At 40.9% G+C, this 16,122-nt stretch overlaps 1 protein-coding gene across 1 annotated transcript in view; it reads left to right on the top strand.

Annotated features, from left to right (window-relative positions):
* The window catches only part of LOC135480843 (ribonuclease 3-like), a 38,211-nt gene that overhangs the window by 2,857 nt on the left and 19,232 nt on the right, over positions 1 to 16,122 (top strand). Inside the window, exons 4-14 of the mRNA XM_064760773.1 lie at positions 1,204 to 1,378; positions 2,472 to 2,611; positions 3,017 to 3,097; positions 7,331 to 7,417; positions 8,104 to 8,190; positions 9,693 to 9,764; positions 10,242 to 10,383; positions 11,205 to 11,374; positions 12,172 to 12,296; positions 14,641 to 14,769; positions 15,842 to 15,920. Of these exons, the coding sequence (XP_064616843.1) occupies positions 1,204 to 1,378; positions 2,472 to 2,611; positions 3,017 to 3,097; positions 7,331 to 7,417; positions 8,104 to 8,190; positions 9,693 to 9,764; positions 10,242 to 10,383; positions 11,205 to 11,374; positions 12,172 to 12,296; positions 14,641 to 14,769; positions 15,842 to 15,920 (1,287 nt within the window). The remainder of the gene's footprint in view (positions 1 to 1,203; positions 1,379 to 2,471; positions 2,612 to 3,016; positions 3,098 to 7,330; positions 7,418 to 8,103; positions 8,191 to 9,692; positions 9,765 to 10,241; positions 10,384 to 11,204; positions 11,375 to 12,171; positions 12,297 to 14,640; positions 14,770 to 15,841; positions 15,921 to 16,122) is intronic.

Raw genomic sequence — 16,122 nt, 5'->3', positions numbered from 1 at the left:
GTTCATGTGGATTTGGTTACAGAAAAGTGGTAAGAAAAACCCCTACCATTTGGCCGGCCATTCATGCCGTATAATGTGTGTTGTGAACCACTTGTCTTCCACCAATGTGGTGTGCATGTCTGTATGTCACATGTAGGAAAGTTTGTCAGTAACGTGCCCAAGGTCAATGGTTTATACTGGGCATTCATGTTTCTTCATGTAAAACTGACTGATGATGCATCCGTGAAAATTTCTTGAGTTTGGAACAATAAATATATATATTTTTTCTTTCCAACTGTCACACATGATTCCTTTTTTTCCCCATTTTATCCTGTGCATTGGAACTGATTATATCATCTTTTGTTTCCAGATTGTCACAGTCATAATAACGATAATGAGAAATGAGAATCGTCCCACCACCTGTAATTTAATTGTCCAAAATGTCCTGATTTGAAACAGGGCATCAAGTGTCGTTGGCCTTAGAAGCAAAGTGAAATTTATCGTTTGATTGATCAGTTGATGTATCATTTGATTTAACGTGTAGAAAACATGAAATAAAAGACTACATGTATTTGTGATGACTGAATTGGCTTTATACATTGTACATGTTTGTCATTGAACGAATGAATGATTGATTATGGCTTAACGCCACACCAGCTATATTTCAGCCATATTGTGGCGAGAACAAGGTGGAAAGATGAGGAGGTTCAGGTTTTCGAATTGGTAGTGAGAGCAACAAAAATGAAACAATAGTGTTAGGACATATTTAAAAACAGATAGGAAAAAAAAAACAAAACAGTTAAAACTCGAAAACCAGCATGTGTTTGTCATTGATGTTTTAGGATATCATGTTTTATATTTGTGATATGAGTACTGGATTTTCAGCTGTGACAAGCAGCTTTAGAAGTTACACTGTTAGTCAGTCAACCTTTTGACATCATGTCTTTTAACATGAAGTATGCACTTACCAGCAGCCCTGAACACATGGTCATGATGCATGACTTTTTGCCAGGCTTCACAAATATTTAGCAGATGAGCATGTTCAGGTGTGTTTGTTTCTAATGAATTGTTATGAGGATATTTGTGTCTTAGTAACAGCTGAAATTCACCGGAAGCCACAAACAAATCACAAACTTTAGTTTAAATCAATTATTGATGTGACGTGGTACCTTGCTATTAAGAAATATATACACTCAGCTGGATGGTCTCCCTACGGATTTTCAGACAGGCTGCATGGAAGGTACACAGAAAATGCTGGACTTGGAAAATAAATTTGAGGAAGACATTGTTAAAAGGTCTGTGAAGGCAATGGAAGGGCAGCCTAACTACGACCCCCCGCGAAGACCAGTGAATGTCCACCATCACCATCATCACCACGACGAGGACGGGCACTCCTCAGGTGGGTACAAACAAAGAAATGACCAGGGTGATGGATCATTGTCATAATGCTATGTCTGTGTGCAGTGTGGACACTGACGCTATAGCTGAATAGTGGAAACCAGTTTGATTTGGAAAAACCTAATGGCATATGTTCTGTTGAGAGAATAGTTTTTTCTTGAGTTACATTCCACTGGTTTTCCACAAGTAGGGCTCAGAATTCCCTGCCAGCATGCCATTAGTTTCCTTTCGTGGCCAGATGGTTAGAATGTCCGTCTAGAAGTTGACAGAGCTGGGATCAAGCATGGGTCAGTTCATACCAAAAACTTTTAAAATGATTCTTCCTGTTGCCTTGCTTGGTGCTCAGGTTAGAGAGGTTAGAGTAAGGAAACATGACTGGTTGACCTTGTGTAATTATGATGTGACATGGGTAGGGTGTCATGTCTGGTGTCCTCAGCATGATGCTTCACTGGCAGCAGCACTTTGTCAGCATGGACTCTACCTGCCGCAAGAAGACACAGTATACGTAAAAACACCAAATGAGTGAGTGAGTGCTTGGGGTTTACAGTTTTTCAGTCATATGACATCGAAGGAGTCCTTAGAGTGCATGTCAGTAGGAAGGTCTGGTGGCAAACCTGGGGATGGTCATGGGTTTCCCCCAGGGCTCTGCCAGGTTTCCTCCCACCATAATGCTGGCTGCCATTGCATAAGTGGAAAATTCTTGAGTACGGCGTAAAACACCAATCAAATAAATAAATAAATAAATATCATATACATGTCACAGCTGTAACTGTACACCCACAGAAAACGAGGGCAAGGTGAATTGTAGTGGATTGCTAGAAGCCTGCTACAAGTGTGCTAGTGGTGAGCTAGTGGCATTAGGCACCGTACCTACAGACTCCAGCAGTAACAAAAGATGAGGGCAAGGTGAATGGTAGTGGAATGCTAGACACCTGCAAGTGTGCTGGTGGTGGGCTAGTGGCAGTCTAATAATGAACGGTAATCCTGGTCAAAGATTATTGGTCTTCATGCATATTTTGTGGTAAAAGCAACAGATATTGACATGTAACGTGCTCATATTTTAATGTGACTATTATCATTACTTTTATATTCAGATTCAGATTGCAGTGTGAGCAGCTCGTCTGAGGATGAAGAAGATGTGGAAGATAGCATGCATTGGGTGGAGGAGTTGAACCACAAGATAGAAAACCCCTACAGACTACACAGTGAGCTATGGTTCAATGAGCCGGGAGAGGTGAGTGCTGACCAAAACATCAATAACCCCTAAAGACTACATAGGTAAAGGTTCAAGCCTAGCCTTGGTGAGGGAGTTTGTAGATTCCCTGCTCTCACTGCTTGCGGGGCCCTAGTGACAATAACCCATGTGTGCTTAGTTTACCCTTCATTGAAGTCCACTTGCCTTCCACCAATATGGTGCATACATGTATATCTGTATATCACTTGGGAAAGTGTGTCAGTAATTTGCCAATGGTTGGTGGTTTATGCCAGCACTCTGGTTTCCTCCACCCTTGTAATTGACGGCCAACTTACTAGTGAAAAACTCTTGAGTATGGTGTTAAGCAGGAATGAAATAAATAAATCAATCAGTCTTTACTGTTGCTACATGCAATGTTTGAAAGTGTTATTATTTTTCTTTTAGATGAATGACGGACCACTGTGTAGGTGTAGCCTGAAGTCCCAACAAACGGGCATCCGACATAATATATACCCTGGTGAAGTGGTAAGTACTTACCACATCGCCAATGCGGTCGCTGTGAGTTAAAGTCCAGCTCATGTTGGCTTCCTCTCCGGCCGTACGTGGGAAGGTCTGTAGCAACCTACGGATGGTCATGGGTTCCCCCCGGCTCTGCCCAGTTTCCACCCACCATAATGCTGGCCACCGTCGTATAGGTGAAATACTCTTGAGCACGGAGTGAAACACCAATCAATTAAATAAATAAATATTACATACATGTCACCAGAGATTTTTGGCACAAAAATCCATATTTGCTATTAAACAAATGAAATATTCTGTATTTGCTGAGATGAACTCAAAGTATTGCCTGTCAGTAATTATTGGACTTATACCTGTGCTATTTGTCGTGTTAAAATGGTTCCCTCTATTATACTTCATATATTTTTGGAATTTTATGGCCGATTTTGAATTGTAACAAGTGCACACATGAGGCTGATTATTTGTGTAAACTAATTATTTGGGCTATTCTAAAATAGTAGCAAAAATTTCATTGAATTTGTGCTGATCGAATTTTTGCCAGATATTTCTGGTATAGTCACTTTACATAAGTATATACAAGCTCAAATAAAGTGTCTTACATTTATTGGCTGACCATTTGTTTTGAAGTATTGACGTGCCAACAGCTTGATTGGTGGGATGTGCCAGAAGCATGCAGTGAGTGGTGAGCTAGTGGGGTGCAGATGACCTGGATGGTTGTGTGAAAGTGCCAGGGGTTTGTGGAAAGTGTACTTGTGGTGGGCTAGTCGGGTACCAATGACCTGGTTGGTTGTGTAAAAGTGCCAGAGGTTTGTGACGAGTGTGCTTGTGGTGAGCTAGTCGGGTACCAATGACCTGGTTGGTTGTGTAGAAGTGCCAGAGGTTTGTGACGAGTGTGCTTGTGGTGAGCTAGTGGGGTGCCAGTGACCTGGTTGGTTGTGTAGAAGTGCCCGAGGTTTGTGATGAGTGTTCTTGTGGTGAGCTAGTGGGTGCGTATGACTTGGTTGGTTGTGTAAAAGTGCCAGAGGTTTGTGACGAGTGTGCTTGTGGTGAGCTAGTGGTGTACCAATGGCCTGGTTGATTGTGTAAAAGTGCCAGAGGTTTGTATCGAGGATACTTGTAGTGACCTAATAAGGTGCCAATGACCTGGTTAGTTGTGTAAAAGTGCCAGAGGTTTGTGAGGAGTGTACTTGGGGTAAGCTAGTGGGGTGCCAGTGACCTGGTTGGTTGTGTAAAAGTGCCCGAGGTTTGTGAGGAGTGTACTTGTGGTAAGCTAGTGGGGTGCCAATGACCTGGATAGTTGTGTAAAAGTGCCAGAGGTTTGTGATGAGTGTACTTGGGGTAAGCTGGTGGGGTGCCAATGACCTGGATGGTTGTGTGAAAGTGCCAGAGGTTTGTGACGAGTGTGCTTGTGGTGAGCTAGTGGGGTGCCAATGACCTGGTTGGTTGTGTAAAAGTGCCCGGGGTTTGTGACGAGTGTGCTTGGGGTAAGCTGGTGGGGTGCCAATGGCCTGGATGGCAGTGTAAAAGTGCCAGAGGTTTGTGACGAGTGTGCTTGTGGTGAGCTAGTGGGGTGCCAATGACCTGGTTGATTGTGTAAAAGTGCCAGAGGTTTGTGAGGAGTGTGCTTGTGGTGAGCTAGTGGAGTGCCAATGACCTGGTTGGTTGTGTGAAAGTGCCAGAGGTTTGTGACGAGTGTGCTTGTGGTGAGCTAGTGGGGTGCCAATGACCTGGATGGTTGTGTAAAAGTGCCAGAGGTTTGTGAGGAGTGTACTTGTGGTGAGCTAGTCGGGTACCAATGACCTGGTTGGTTGTGTAGAAGTGCCAGAGGTTTGTGACGAGTGTGCTTGTGGTGAGCTAGTGGGGTGCCAATGACCTGGATGGTTGTGTAAAAGTGCCAGAGGTTTGTGAGGAGTGTACTTGTGGTGAGCTAGTCGGGTACCAATGACCTGGTTGGTTGTGTAGAAGTGCCAGAGGTTTGTGACGAGTGTGCTTGTGGTGAGCTAGTGGGGTGCCAGTGACCTGGTTGGTTGTGTAGAAGTGCCCGAGGTTTGTGATGAGTGTTCTTGTGGTGAGCTAGTGGGTGCGTATGACTTGGTTGGTTGTGTAAAAGTGCCAGAGGTTTGTGACGAGTGTGCTTGTGGTGAGCTAGTGGTGTACCAATGGCCTGGTTGATTGTGTAAAAGTGCCAGAGGTTTGTATCGAGGATACTTGTAGTGACCTAATAAGGTGCCAATGACCTGGTTAGTTGTGTAAAAGTGCCAGAGGTTTGTGAGGAGTGTACTTGGGCTAAGCTAGTGGGGTGCCAGTGACCTGGTTGGTTGTGTAAAAGTGCCCGAGGTTTGTGATGAGTGTTCTTGTGGTGAGCTAGTGGGGTGCCTATGACTTGGTTGGTTGTGTAAAAGTGCCAGAGGTTTGTGACGAGTGTGCTTGTGGTGAGCTAGTGGTGTACCAATGACCTGGTTGGTTGTGTAAAAGTGCCAGAGGTTTGTGATGAGTGTTCTTGTGGTGAGCTAGTGGGTGCCAATGACTTGGTTAGTTGTGTAAAAGTGCCAGAGGTTTGTGACGAGTGTGCTTGTGGTGAGCTAGTGGGGTGCCAATGACCTGGTTGGTTGTGTAGAAGTGCCCGAGGTTTGTGACGAGTGTTCTTGTGGTGAGCTAGTGGTGTACCAATGGCCTGGTTGGTTGTGTAGAAGTGCCAGAGGTTTGTATCGAGGATACTTGTAGTGACCTAATAAGGTGCCAATGACCTGGTTAGTTGTGTAAAAGTGCCAGAGGTTTGTGAGGAGTGTACTTGGGGTAAGCTGGTGGTGTACCAATGGCCTGGTTGGTTGTGTAAAAGTGCCAGAGGTTTTTGATGAGTGTTCTTGTGGTGAGCTAGTGGGGTGCCTATGACTTGGTTGGTTGTGTAAAAGTGCCAGAGGTTTGTGACGAGTGTGCTTGTGGTGAGCTAGTGGTGTACCAATGACCTGGTTGGTTGTGTAAAAGTGCCAGAGGTTTGTGATGAGTGTTCTTGTGGTGAGCTAGTGGGTGCCAATGACTTGGTTAGTTGTGTAAAAGTGCCAGAGGTTTGTGACGAGTGTGCTTGTGGTGAGCTAGTGGGGTGCCAATGACCTGGTTGGTTGTGTAGAAGTGCCCGAGGTTTGTGACGAGTGTTCTTGTGGTGAGCTAGTGGTGTACCAATGGCCTGGTTGGTTGTGTAGAAGTGCCAGAGGTTTGTATCGAGGATACTTGTAGTGACCTAATAAGGTGCCAATGACCTGGTTAGTTGTGTAAAAGTGCCAGAGGTTTGTGAGGAGTGTACTTGGGGTAAGCTAGTGGTGTACCAATGGCCTGGTTGGTTGTGTAAAAGTGCCAGAGGTTTTTGATGAGTGTTCTTTTGGTGAGCTAGTGGGTGCCAATGACTTGGTTAGTTGTGTAAAAAGTGCCAGAGGTTTGTGACGAGTGTGCTTGACGTGAGCTAGTGGGGTGCCAATGACCTGGTTGGTTGTGTAAAAGTGCCAGAGGTTTGTGACGAGTGTGCTTGTGGTGAGCTTGTCGGGTGCCAATGACTTGGTTGGTTGTGTAAAAGTGCCAGAGGTTTGTGAGGAGTGTGCTTGTGGTGAGCTAGTGAGTGTACTTGGGGTAAGCTGGTGTGGTGCCAGTGACTTGGTTGGTTGTGTAAAAGTGCCAGAGGTTTGTGATGAGTGTGCTTTTGGTGAGCTAGTGGGATGCCAGTGGCTTTGTTGGTTGTGTAGAAGTGCCGGAAGCTTGTGATGAGTGTGTTCCTATTATTAAATATGGCTGCCGTTGTATAAATGAAACATTCTTGAGTACGGCGTAAAACACCAATAAAATAAAATAGTGAAGCAGAACTAGATAAAAGAGGAGACACATTACATGCACTCTCAGGATTCCTTCTCTGCATATGACTGTAAAATTGTTAAGTACAACATTAAACCCCAAGCACTCACTCACTCAGTGGAAACATTTTCCTTGATTTATGCACCCTCTTGTGTCTCTTACAAGATTTTTAATTATTCTCATTAAATGTCTGATTTTAAGGCCTTTATGCACTTCTGATTGGGCATTTTTACATATCAAACTTAAGGTGAAATGCAGTAATCAGTTTTTTCTACCCTTCGACTTGACTGCCTTAATAGAAGTGAAATATTCTTCTATCATTGTTTCAGTACTGAGACCTTTACATTTGAAGGTTTACATGTAAAGTGTATACTAAGTGACACCTCTTTTCTTCCACAGGAAGTTCCAAACTGTGATCGTAACACCAATAACTGTGATAAACTGTTCCATTACCGTGTGACAATGTCTCCTGTCACCAATTTTCTGGTGAGTTTATTTTTTTGGTTTAGGATCATGATGTAAGACATTCTCAAGCCATGAGCATAACCACATTCATATACTAAAACCGGAGTTTTAGTGTGATTTTTGACAAAGTGTCCTCTTGTTACTCACTTTTTGTGATATCCTGACTACTAGAAATATATTCTTCAGATGAAGATCCTGATTTGACTGTCTTGGGTCCTTTCCTACCTAGACTATCTCAGCATTTGTCATGGAGGACAAATCTTTGTGGCCATTGAGATTCCGTGTTTGAAAGCAGTTTCAGCTGATTTGGTCATGGCTAGTTAAGTCTGGAGGTTTAATAGATATCAGGGCCTCGGTGTCAGAGGTGGTTAGCATGCCTGTGTGGCGCAATGACCCATGAGCTTCTCTCCGATGCGGGTGGTGTGAGTTCAAGTCCAGCTCATGCTGGCTTCCTCTCCGGCCGTAAGTGGGAAGGTCTTGCAGCAACTTGTGGGTGGTTGAGGGTTTCCCCCAGGTTCTACCCGGTTTTCTCCCACCATGGTCTTGGGTAGCTGTTGTATAAGTGAAATATCCTTGAGTACGATGTAAAACATCATTCAAATAAATTTATAAAATTAACAGATACCTGGAGTGGTGCTGAAAGTGAGGACGTCGTATTAACTCACCAATGAAATAAATGAACAATGTTGCGTTGATTTTTGTTTCAGACGAAAAGTCCCACAATTATAGAGTACGATAACCATGAGTATATCTTTGAAGGATTCTCTCTCTTCTCTCATTACAAGCTGGAAAATGTGAGTTACCAAACTTAGTTACTTGTTAAATTTCTAGGGATTCCAAAAATTTAGCACAAAGACATTTGAATATCTGTTTAAAGACAGAAAATTCAGTCATGTGATCACTTTTGGAGACTCAAATTTATTTTAAAACTTCCTGGAAAATGTCAGTCACCCAACTGTGTGAATATTTTAAAAGGTCTGACTCAGTGAGCTACATGGGAATCATTGTACATGTATACACCACTTGTACAGCAGAAATGTACCACTTTAAAAATATGTTTACTCCAAGTCCTCAACCTTTCCAAATATTAAAGAACAACATTTTGTGCAATTTATATATGTTTTTAATTTGATTCTGGAGACAATACTGCATTGGTTATATTTGTAAATTTTAGGGCTTCACAAAAAGATAAATTTTATCAGTCTACTCAGAGTAATACCCTGAGAATTTGCTTGAATAAACACCTGGCAAACCTGCAAAAGATTGAAGAATTACAGGAAACAAAAAAACACTGTGGAATATCTGATTCAAGAAAGCAAAAATAATATTGATCTGGTTTTCATTAATTTTAGAAGCTTTTACAACACCTTCAGTGCAGCTGAGTAAAAGGTTTTTTTTTTACCTTTTTTTTTTTTTTCGTGCCAGTGGTAAAACGACATCATTGTTCACATGTATATGTATGCTATGTGACATGAGACAGTATTCCGAGGAAATGTTTATTTTTTCTTTAAAAGAAATTTTAATTGTTACAAGTGGTCATTGTGAATTGGTATCATTGTTCACATGTATATGTATGCTATGTGACGTGAGACAGTATTCCGAGGAAATGTTTATTTTTTCTTTAAAAGAAATTTTAATTGTTACAAGTGGTCATTGTAAATTGGTATCATTGTTCACATGTATATGTATGCTATGTGACATGAGACAGTATTCCGAGGAAATGTTTATTTTTTTTTTAAAGAAATTTTAATTGTTACAAGTGGTCATGGTAAATTGGTATCATTGTTCACATGTATATGTATGCTATGTGACATGAGATAGTATTCCGAGGAAATGTTTAATTTTTTTTTTAAAGAAATATTAATTGTTACAAGTAATCATGGTAAATTGGTAGCATTGATCACATGTATATGTATGCTATGTGACATGAGATAGTATTCCGAGGAAATGTTTAATTTTTTTTTTAAAGAAATTTTAATTGTTACAAGTGGTTATGGTAAATTGGTATCATTGTTACATATTCAAGGTGGTGTGAAACAATATTTAATATCCTAATATTATTAGGATGTGAGGTTTAGAATGTGTTTTTATTTATTTATTTATTTGATTGGTGTTTTATGCCGTACTTAAGAATATTTCACTTATACAAAGATGGCATGCATTTTGGTGGGAGGAAACCGAGCACATCCCAGGGGAAACCCACGACCATCCGCAGGCTGCTGGTGGACCTTCCCACGTGCAACCAGAGAGGAGTAGAATGTGTTTTCACCCTGTCACTATTTGCCTCCTTCCTCAGGTGCCCATATGTAAAGTGATCAGGTTCAACATCGAGTATACAATCCTGTTCTTTGAAGAGCAGGTGCCTGAGGTATGTGTTCATCTGGTTTGTTAATCCAAACGCATAATGTAGATAATAAAGATAAAGCTCCATATATTAAGCCTAACCAGTATTAATTGTTGTTTCTTTTTTTCACTGGCAGTGTAAATCTTTTGTCACTTTCAACAGAGGGTAAAGAAATAGAAGTGAAATTTGAAAGTTATAATTTGTGGAATATGTCGGCCAGCCTTTACAATTTTTTCCTTTTGGTGACATGTTTACATGTTCAGAAAACCTTGAAAAACAAGAAAATCACAAAAACATCAAGATCTGATTAATAAAAATGTAGCTTGTCAGTTTTATTTTTATGCCATTTTTTATATTTTCATGTCGACTTCCCTGTAAAACTTAAAATAAAACTGATATCACCACCAAAGGGAAAGAAATAGAAAACAGCAAAATTTGCTAGCATGGGGTAAATGAGTTGAAAATTTCATGTATAAGTTGTTGTTTGTCTAATTCTTTCAGAACTTTACCGTGCGCTCACTGGATCTGTTCTCAGACTACTTGTTCCGTGAAATCCTGGAGTTAGTAGATCTGGACTGGAAACACCCGAAAAAAGACTGTAACCGTTTCCACATCATGCCCAGATTTGCACGCACATTACCTGGTATGTAGTCCCTAAATCATTTTACCACTTCTGTCTGAGAAGGTAACAGGATACCACCCATGAGCCTGACTACCATCATATGCCTGCCTGGGTGCCTGCAGCATCTCGTCCAATACAGATTTTCAGCACAACATGGACTTATGTTGTATAGTACAGTATGCTCCATAAAGTATAAATAGCTTCACAATAACTGATTCTTTGTATATATGTGTATATATATATATATATATATATATATATATATATATATATGTGTGTATAACTTTATTTTCTCAGGGTGACAAATGATGAACATTTACTCTGTCATTTACAACATCTGTTCTTCCCAGAGGCCCTCTGACAGGGTGACAAAATAAACACAGCATTTACAAGTAAATATTAACAGTGACCAGACGAACATTTTGCACACATAACGGTGTAAAAAGTAGCCATAGATTCAGTAATTACGCTATACAAAGAAATACAAAACAAACATAATCAGCAAAGGACAGATTACAATCAAGATATTAACTGTGTACATATCGAAAATGGGTTTTGTCCACCATCCATAAACTCGTGGCCACTGATGAAGTAAATAATTCATTAGTGTGAACAAATAATGTAATAAATACATTTTTTAATTTTTTCATGGGTGCATGTTGCAAATAGAGATAAAACATCTGTTTATTTAGATATAATTTTTCATATAAACATCTGGTCTGTCTGATCACTTGTCACCATAGTGAGGCTTAAATGTTACCCATGTGGCATTTAGTCACAATAATGTCCTTTGTTGATTGTGTTCATTTTGTTACAGATCAGTTGGTTGATTTTACTTTCAGAGCATGGCAAGGAGCTGTTATCAATGAATGTTGTACTGTCCTACCTGTGTGATAGCTCCAAGCCGTTGTTGGAAGAAACCGAGTTATCTCAGGTGTTAAAATATGAAAAGCACGAGTGGCAGCAGCTTGTGGATGAAGTCAAAGGCATGATTGTCACAAAGCCGGGCAAGGTCAGTTGGCATTGTGGTTACCAGTACACGTCAAATTTCAAGGTCAAATTTTAAAACAAGTATCCTGGTCTGTCAAGATCTGGGTTACAGAAACATGGTTGGTTTGGAATGTCAAAATGGGTTAAGTCAGGGTCAGTCAAGGTCATAGTTAGAGGTAAAACCAAATCATGTAAAACTTAATTTGGTAAATGTCACAAGTGCTGCAGAACCAGGGTGCTTGTCAGGGGACCGGGGGCTGGGTGGGTGGTGGTGGGGAGGTGGGGTTGGGGGATGGGGAGTGAATTTGTTTAGGCAGCTCATGGAGCCAGGATGCCGAGCTAATTTGATAGTTTACCTCTGGTCTGGATTTTGTTCTGCGACCCCTGTGTCAAGGTGAATTTTGCAAGGTCAAAGACAGCTATGACCATTGTTTCTGAATCAGAGTCTGAAGGTCAAAGTTGGTGATATTGTAGTCGTAACATGGTTGCCATGAGATCGCATGTTTCATGTGAATGCAAGTGGAACAGTACATAGACGTGAAATACTAGAGTATTTCACTTCACGACGGCGGCCAGGATTATGGTGGGCAGAAACCGGGCAGAGCTCGGGGGAAACCCATGACCATCCGCAGGTTGCTGGAAGACCTTCCTACATATGGCCAGAGACGAAGCCAGCATGAGCTGGACTTGAACTCGCAGCAAACCGCACCTTGAGAATAGAGCTGTGGATGTAAGTTCAAAAGCCCACCCAGTTTAGGAGCTGCAGCCATATGGCAATCAGCACAAGTTCTTATGTGGCTGGCTTGCTTGAATTTGTAGAAGCCGAGCTCCATCCGCATCGACCAGTTGGACAGACAGCAGAAGGATGACAATGTGATTACCTCCCCTGTGATCGTGCACTTCGGCATCCGTCCCGCACAGCTCAGCTATGCTGGAGATCCCACGTGAGTTTTATTACCTTCAAAATGTGAACTTCTAGGTCTAGTTTGCCTGACCTTGTCATGTGAAATGTGGTGTTTGTTGTGTCTGCCAATAAGTCAACAAAAGCGTTCCTTTTAGTATGCAACATTTACTTTGTGACTGCATTGGCTGGATGGCATGGTACAGCAGTGACCTTGACATTCAGGTGTCAGGGAGCAGTGAAATTGTTGAAGTCCAGATATTATCGCTAGTCCCTCCCTCTCTCTGTCTTGGGTTGGGGCGGGTGGGTGGGGGGGGGTACGTTTCCTGGGCATCAGTGATCTTGAACCATAAGCAAGTGATCTTTCTCTGTCATCAGTGATGTGAAATATGTCTGCACCAGGTCCGACCAGAGAGGCATCTACAGCAAGTAGCAGTGGTTTGGCAGGATCGTAATGTACCAATATGTTGTCTGTAGATGTTAAAAGTCGTTTCAGGGCTGTATATTTCGTTTGTCTTTCACTGTCCCATTTTCAGTCTGTATCTTTGTGTAGGAATTTATTCAAGGGTCCACAAATTGTTGACATGCTTTTTGTAGTGGTTTACCAGTCTGAGAAATGATTGAAGCTCACTTTGACACGTTGGTCTTGGAGCATTTCAGTTTCCCCATCGTCATTTCTGACTCCTTCTGCATCAATAGTGAATCCTCTGGAAGTTACTGATGGAGCAGTGTAGACACATTTTGATTTCTAAAGTCAAATGTTGGCTGAGTTGAGTTGTTGGCTAAGTACATTGTCAAGATGTTGCAGATATTCCTAGTCAGTTGTCCCTGTGACTACCATGCCATCATGGTAACATCCAACAGATAATCTCTTTACTAGTTTGTCCATATTGGATTGAAAGACTGATGGTGATGATGAATTTTGTATGGGAGCCTTGTGTAGGTGAAAAAATTGGGCAGCACCTACAGCCTTGTGTAGATGAAAAAACCTGGATGAGTGTTTATTGTCATATATTTTATTGATTCGGGATGCACTTCAATTTGCTCATGCACTTGACATAGATCAAATTTGTTGAACTTCACTATTCAATGACTGAAAAGCTCTTTCGGTATTGGCAGCGAATGTTCCAGAATTTGTAAGTTTTGGTTAACTTATAATCACCACAGATTCAGATGTCACCATTTGATTTCCTTACTGAAACTGTAGGTGCTGCCCAATTGCCGTCGTTTTTGCTGTTGTTGCACAATTCCCGAGCGCAACTTTCAGATACGGACAGTTCAATATTTCCCTTCCTGTGTTGTACCATATGCCGAAACATGGTCAGTTACAACAGTGGACTGTCCTTTCACAGTCCTTGTCGCCAGTTTTGTTGTGGCTGGCAATAATTCAACAAACAAGTTCCTTTTAGTTTGCAATATTTACATTGGACTTCCATTCTATTTCCTTGAAATCTTTGGCTGGTTGTTCAAAACTGTCTCAAGACTTAATACCGAATATAACTTTAAGCCAAGTGTTCAGTTTTGTACTTGGCCCAAAAATAATTGTGTAATTAATTTACAAAAATTGTGCTGTTCCAGTTGATATCTGCACAGTTGTATTGGTTACTGGGTCCCCCAAATACAGCCACAGATTTATACAAGTCACCCAAATACAGCCACAGATTTATACAAGTCACCCAAATACAGCCACAGATTTATGCAAGTCACCAAAATACAGCCACAGATTTATACAAGTCACCCAAATACAGCCACAGATTTGTGCAAGTCACCAAAGTACAGCCACAGATTTATGCAAGTCACCCAAATATGTGTATTTGAAGACAAAGGGAGAACACTCTGTATTTATGTCTACTCTCATAATGTTGAAAACCGTTCCTGGGAAGGTCTGCCATAACCTGTGAATGGCCGTGGGTTTTTCCTGGACTTTGCTAGGTTTCCTCCTACCCTACGTCACAAGTTTCTGACAGTTAGACAGGCAGTGGAGCACAATGACCTAGGAACCTCTCACCAATGAACTGCTATGAGGTCAAATCCAGCTGATGCTGATTTCTTTTGCGTACATAAGGAGGTGTGCTATGAACCAGTCACTGGTTGTGGGTCATTGTATAAGTGAAGTATTTTTGATTGCGGCATATAAATTATCACCAACCTGATAAATAAATAAATAAGTAAATAAATAGTTGCCTCCTTGGCAGGTTATCATCAACATTGTTTAGCTGTATAGAGACCAACATCAGTGATGGGATTCATTTCTTTCAGTTATGATATGTATCTATGCTGGACGTGCTTGAGGTTTTAGGTCATGCTTAACAATTTTTCAGTCATATGATGAGTCACATGTAATTGTGTGTTAGTTATTATATAAAGTGTGCGTTTTGTATCTTAAGGTACCAGAAGGTGTGGAAACAGTTTGTGAAGTACAAACATCTACTAACCAGCAAGCCCAAGGTGACATATGCTGACAAACAGAAGCTGATTTACAAAGAGGAGTATCTACAGCAGATCAGACAGAAAAGGTGGGTGAGCTAAATCTCTGGCTATTTCTGCCTTTGCAAGTTTTTTTTTTATATAATTGGCCCCTGAACATTTTGGAACTTCAGTTGTAAGAAATCAGTTGAAGTTGTAGAATTTGACTGGTTTTCTTGATCTGTAAAATCCTAATAATGGGGTCAGTTTGATATAGTTTTTTTTCTTTTTGTGAAAATGTAATTTTTTGTGGAGACAAGTACAAGTATTTACTGGTGCATGTGCTCGTTTTCATAAATAAGTTAAGACAGAGATTTCTTCCTTTATAGTTAGAAAATATGTCACAAAGTGGTTTTGTACTATAGCTAAGCCATTTAGAGATGTGAGGAATGTAGATTTTGTGTATAAAGCCAGCATGCCTAAGGCATGGTGAGCCGAAAAGATAGAAACTGTTTTTCTGTCACTATGCCCATTTGGAGAGGTGAGGAATGTAGATTTTGTGTATAAATCTAGCATGTCCAAGGCATGGTGAGTTGCAAAAATAGAAACTGTTTTACTGTCACTATGCCCATTTGGAGAGGTGAGAATGTAGATTTTGTGTATAAATCTAGCATGTCCAAGGCATGGTGAGTTGCAAAAATAGAAACTGTTTTACTGTCACTATGCCCATTTGGACAGGTGAGGAATGTAGATTTTGTGTATAAATCTAGCATGTCCAAGGCATGGTGAGTTGCAAAAATAGAAACTGTTTTACTGTCACTATGCCCATTTGGACAGGTGAGGAATGTAGATTTTGTGTATAAATCTAGCATGTCCAAGGCATGGTGAGTTGCAAAAATAGAAACTGTTTTACTGTCACTATGCCCATTTGGAGATCATAGTAGTGGAGAGCATAGGAACTCAGTATTTCGAAGGCATGTTGAGCTGAAAAGCTAGAAATTCTTTAACTGTACTCAATAGTGAAATTCTTTGACTCCTCATACATCTGTTACTCAAATGAACACAAACTGATAGCACGCACTATGACTGTTTAATCTGTGACATTTTAGTCCGAATTTCATTACTACTGTAGGCCATAGTCTCAGAATCCTGATTAATTATGTGCCTTTGCCCTTTTTTCAGCTCAATGAAGAGAGAAGTGACAGTGGAGCTGGACAGTCAGGGATTCATCAGGACAGGGATCAAATCTGACATGTGTCAGGTAGAGTACATACAAAAGCTGTTATGGGAAATGTCACTCACAAAGTAGACAAGATTGATGTGGGGAAGTCAGTGCCATTTAAAGCTGGAGGCAAAACTTCCCCAAAACTGTTTTCAATTATTTTTCTGGAATTTTTTGTGACACTTTGAAAAGCATTGTAATTCGGTTGTGGTAATAAGCTAAAAATATCGTGGCCGTATCT

Source organism: Liolophura sinensis, chromosome 13, assembly GCF_032854445.1.
Source record: "Liolophura sinensis isolate JHLJ2023 chromosome 13, CUHK_Ljap_v2, whole genome shotgun sequence".
NCBI lineage: Eukaryota > Metazoa > Mollusca > Polyplacophora > Chitonida > Chitonidae > Liolophura > Liolophura sinensis.
The sequence above is the reverse complement of the archived record's forward strand: the minus strand, read 5'-3'. Positions and strand labels throughout refer to the sequence as shown.